The sequence below is a fragment of the Sesamum indicum genome, linkage group LG2 (assembly GCF_000512975.1).
Source record: "Sesamum indicum cultivar Zhongzhi No. 13 linkage group LG2, S_indicum_v1.0, whole genome shotgun sequence".
NCBI classification, from domain to species: Eukaryota; Viridiplantae; Streptophyta; class Magnoliopsida; order Lamiales; family Pedaliaceae; genus Sesamum; species Sesamum indicum.
Genome location: NC_026146.1, coordinates 13,941,364 through 13,945,657, shown reverse-complemented (window position 1 = coordinate 13,945,657; position 4,294 = coordinate 13,941,364). Strand labels below are relative to the sequence as shown.

Below are 4,294 nucleotides of genomic sequence, written 5' to 3'. Positions count from 1 at the left end.
CCCCAATAAATTTAAATTTCAAAGTTCAACGATCATTTCCTCATTGATCTTTAAAAAATGCCACTTTAAATTTGTTCAAAAAATTGATTAATAGCTTTCAGAAGTATATACTATATATATCAGATGATCATCAGTTGAAGTACCGGTTATTTCTTGCCTTTCCGGATCTGTTCTCAACTTCATCTCTTGTCCAATTACATTTAACATCAAATAAATTTCTTCTGATTCAGGATGTGCCTTATCATGAGCAATAAATCTATGAAGGACTCCAAAAACCTCCACATAGCTATATCCAGGAGACTTCTTCACTCCTCTTGACTCCATTGCTTCTCTTGTGCTTCTTGCTTCGTCCCATCGCCTTATAACTGCATAAACATTTGATAATCCAATATACCTGCCATCATGACCAGGATCTAATTCAATGAGCCTTTTCCCCACTATTTCTGCAAGATCTAGCTTTCTATGATTTATACAGCCATTAAATAATGCACCCAACATGGAAGCAGTTGGTTCTATTGGCATTTGAGATATAAACTGGTATGCTTCCGGTAAATGACCTGCACGAGCTAGAACATCAACCATGCAAGCATAATGCTCGCTCTTTGGCACCATTCCATCCTTAGTGATAGAGTCAAAATATTTTCGTGCCTCCTTCACGAGTCCTCCATGGGCACAAGCGTTCAGCAAGCACAAGTAAGTGATCTCATCCGCTCTGATCCCCATATCCTGCATTTCAGCATAAATCTTCAGCGCCTCCAAGGTATAGCCATGAGTTGCAAGCCCTCCAATCATAGCGTTCCACACTAGGACATCTGTTTTTCTACTTAAAGTCTCATGGAACACAACCAACGCTTCCTGAATGGCACCACATTTGGCATACATGTTCACAAGGGCCGTCCTCAGAACGAGAGTTAAAGGCAGCCCATTTTCTAGTATGTGTCGGTGTATTACCCTCCCTTGCTCAAGTGCACCCAAGTGAGAACAAGCACACAGAACGCTAACCATCGTCACCTCATTAGCCATAGGCCCTTCAACTCTCATTTTCTCGTAAACTTCCAATGCCTCTGTGTAATTCTCACCCTTGACGTATCCCTCGACCAAAGCACTCCACGACACAACATCCCTCTCAGGCATCATCTCAAACACTTCTCTCATCGAAATGACATCCCCACTCTTAGCATACCCATCTAACATAGAATTCCAAGAAACCAAATTCTTCATAGGCATTTCCGCGAACATCTTCCTTGCACTTTCTATTTCACCTGAAGACCCATACATATGGATCAAGGAATTAGAAATGAAAATGTCTGACGCAAACCCACTTCTCAAAACAAGTCCATGTACACACCCTCCAAGCTTCGGGTCCGAAAGCCGCGCTGAAGCCTTAGCAAGAAAAGGGTATGTCAAATAGTCAGGGATAACACCATTTAGCAACATTTGCGCAAATATATAAACGCATTTAATCGGGTTTTTGCTGTTCGCAAAGCCCCTTATGATAGCATTATAATGGAACAGTGTAGGATCTGAGAGCTGAAGGAAAAAGCGGTGAGCATAGTCAATGTTGAAGGAAGCAGAAGTTGCGGCGAAAGAGAGGATTTTCCAGGCGAACGGGTCGTGTTTGCAGAGACCTGAGGTCGTTAACAGGCCATGGATTTGCTTAAGCTGTGACCAAGAATGGCATTTGTCGAGCAAAGTTCTAATGCATTCGATCATCCGAACAAGGTATAGGGGTAAAGTGAATTTCCCGCAGAGTTGAAAGGGAAACCAGTAGCAGTATGAGCAAACCAGTTGGCATCAATCTAATTTTGAGTTAAATTACATTTGATTGCATAAATTACACACGTATTTAGGGAAATATAATTTTTATTAAATAAATAGTTCAATCATACAGTACGACAGTGCTCAATGAGCAGCATCTTCCTCGATAAGTTAAAGAATACGTCAAAGAAGCACATACACAAGAACTAAGAGAGTTAGCTAAAGAAGCACTAAGAATCCTCTGTCTCACATCTTCCACAATGAATCCAGCAAGTGCGGTCGGCTCTCGCTCTAACTGCTCAAAATATCTCAAGTTTCGTTCCTTCCAAATATGATACACAAATTACACATGTATTGCATAAATTACACATAAAAATTATAAATTGCAAATTACACATGTATTGCATAAATTACATATAAATTGTATAAATTGCATAAATTACACAAATTAAAAAAAAATTCTGAAATTTTTTCCGAAAATTGTTTCAGAAAATATTTTTTCAAAATTTTCTAAAAAACTTTTTTTAAGCCAGAGAAATAGGGGGAGGGGGGAGAGAAGGAGGAGACTACCAGGCGGCGGAGAACGGCGGCAGACTGCAGGGGGAAGCTGAAGGGGTGCTTTTGCAGTGGGAGAGGGGGGAGGGAGAAAGGAGAAAAAAAAAGGAGAAGAAAAAAATGTGCTAAGTGTTCTATATATTAATTTTTAGAGCGGTTTAAATAAATCGTTCCAAAGCCCTTTCCTAATGTACAAAACGACGACATTTTTGTTGATGATCATCTACTAAAAAATTGTTCCTATATAGTAATCGTGCCACAATACTGTTCTAAATGAAACAAAACATTGTCGTTTTTGTATTATCTTAACAAGACCGTTTCTAATTATAACAAATTGTTCTTAATTGTGTCTCAAAATTAATTTATTAAAAAGTTAAAAAAAATAAAAAATATAGGAAAAACCATTCGAGATATGTTAATGATAGAAAAAAGGAGACCAACAAATAATTAAAGCAATTGAAAATATATAATGTTATGAATAAAATTTGACAAATGTTCAAAAGATCAAATATAATGTACAGGATTGTTGGTCTTATATAGATGTAAATAGTATCTTATAATGTTGTATTGGATCGTATAATCAGACCGTTAAAATTTTAATCGGGTCGTTGGATATTATTAAATCGACAAAATACTATATTTGATGATGTTTCGAATATTTTTGTTATATGAATGCTGAGATATCGTATTTGATACATAATCAATGATGTCAAAAACGATGCAACTGTCCATCAAACTGTTTGATTTTAGATCGGACCACTAGAAATGTTCACATATGGTAAGTATTGTTATACATTTAAATTTAGCATTAATCAGGGCCTCGAATGTAGAAATATTATAATCGAGAACAAAAAGATCAAGTTGTGACATTCTTAGGCACAGATTCAGAAACACATTTAGGAATGGACCGAAAAAAACATTTTAGAAACAGATTTATCGACACACTTAGGAACGGGTTTGGAAAAATTCAACTTTAGGAACAGTGAAAAAATATCAAACCGTTCCTAATTTAATTTTTCCTCCAGTTTTTCTTTCGGCGCATAATTAAATTTGTTGGAACAGACTTAGGAGCGGTCAAATTTAGTCGCCCGTTCCTAAGTTTTGAATTTTTCTCTCCTTTTTAGAGTATCAGCAAGATATAGGAACAGTTGTAGGAGCGGTCTTGCAATTTCTGACCATTCCTAGGTATAAAAATGTTCTACGTAGGAACAGTTTGGGAATGATTATAAAAATATTGATCGTGCCTAAATTAAAAAATAGCTTTTGGGTATTAAATATAAGTAACATTTAGGAATAATTGTAGAAACTGTTTCACAATTTTTTACCGTTCCTAATTTTCTAATTAGGATTGAACTTGCACTATCGACATTGTTTTTCACTACTTTTTTAGATAATTCTTATATAATTTCTTCTCGACCACTGCTAATTCTTCATCAACTCCGATGATAGTCACATTTTTATAATTAATACTGTCCAATAACAAGTCTTTGTTTTTGAAGTTTATGTGAGGTTTCCTTCAGAATTGTCATAATATTTTCGTTATGTAGTTAATGATTATAAGTCATCCAGCTAGTTGACTTTTACTAAAACTTCCTTTTATCGTGTAGTTATAGATCTTTTCCTACACCACTTATTATTCTTGTAAATAAAAATAAGACTAAAAGCAAACACCCCCAATATTTGACTGTCTTCACACTTTGCACTTCAACGGTTTGGTTTTTACACTTGATATCCAAACCATTGTGTTTTGGAGCATCACCTTTCCTTTTAGTTCACTTTCGGGTGAATCGAAAGGGAATAGTTTGTTTGTCTAGGTACACGGGGTGTAATTGGATTTATGGCCTGGTAAAATTATAATTCACACCCCATTCGTTTTTTTAGTTAAAAAAAAAACAAAATAAAAAGAATCAAGAAGAATTTTTTTATTAATAACAAAAGTAAAAGAGTACAACTTCAAAATAAGGAAACAAAGAAGGCATGT

The 4,294-nt window shown here is 35.6% G+C and overlaps 1 protein-coding gene across 1 annotated transcript; it reads right to left on the bottom strand.

The window, feature by feature from the left end:
* Nucleotides 7-2,023, bottom strand: LOC105156303 (pentatricopeptide repeat-containing protein At5g08305). The gene has a single exon (XM_011072400.2). It carries the CDS (start codon nt 1,711-1,713, stop codon nt 88-90), a length of 1,626 nt encoding a protein of 541 aa, XP_011070702.1. The 5' UTR covers nt 1,714-2,023; the 3' UTR covers nt 7-87.

What these genes read in the sequence shown, in the direction of transcription:
- LOC105156303 (XM_011072400.2), bottom strand. Translation starts at nt 1,713, where the DNA reads ATGATCGAATGCATTAGAACTTTGCTCGACAAATGCCATTCTTGGTCA.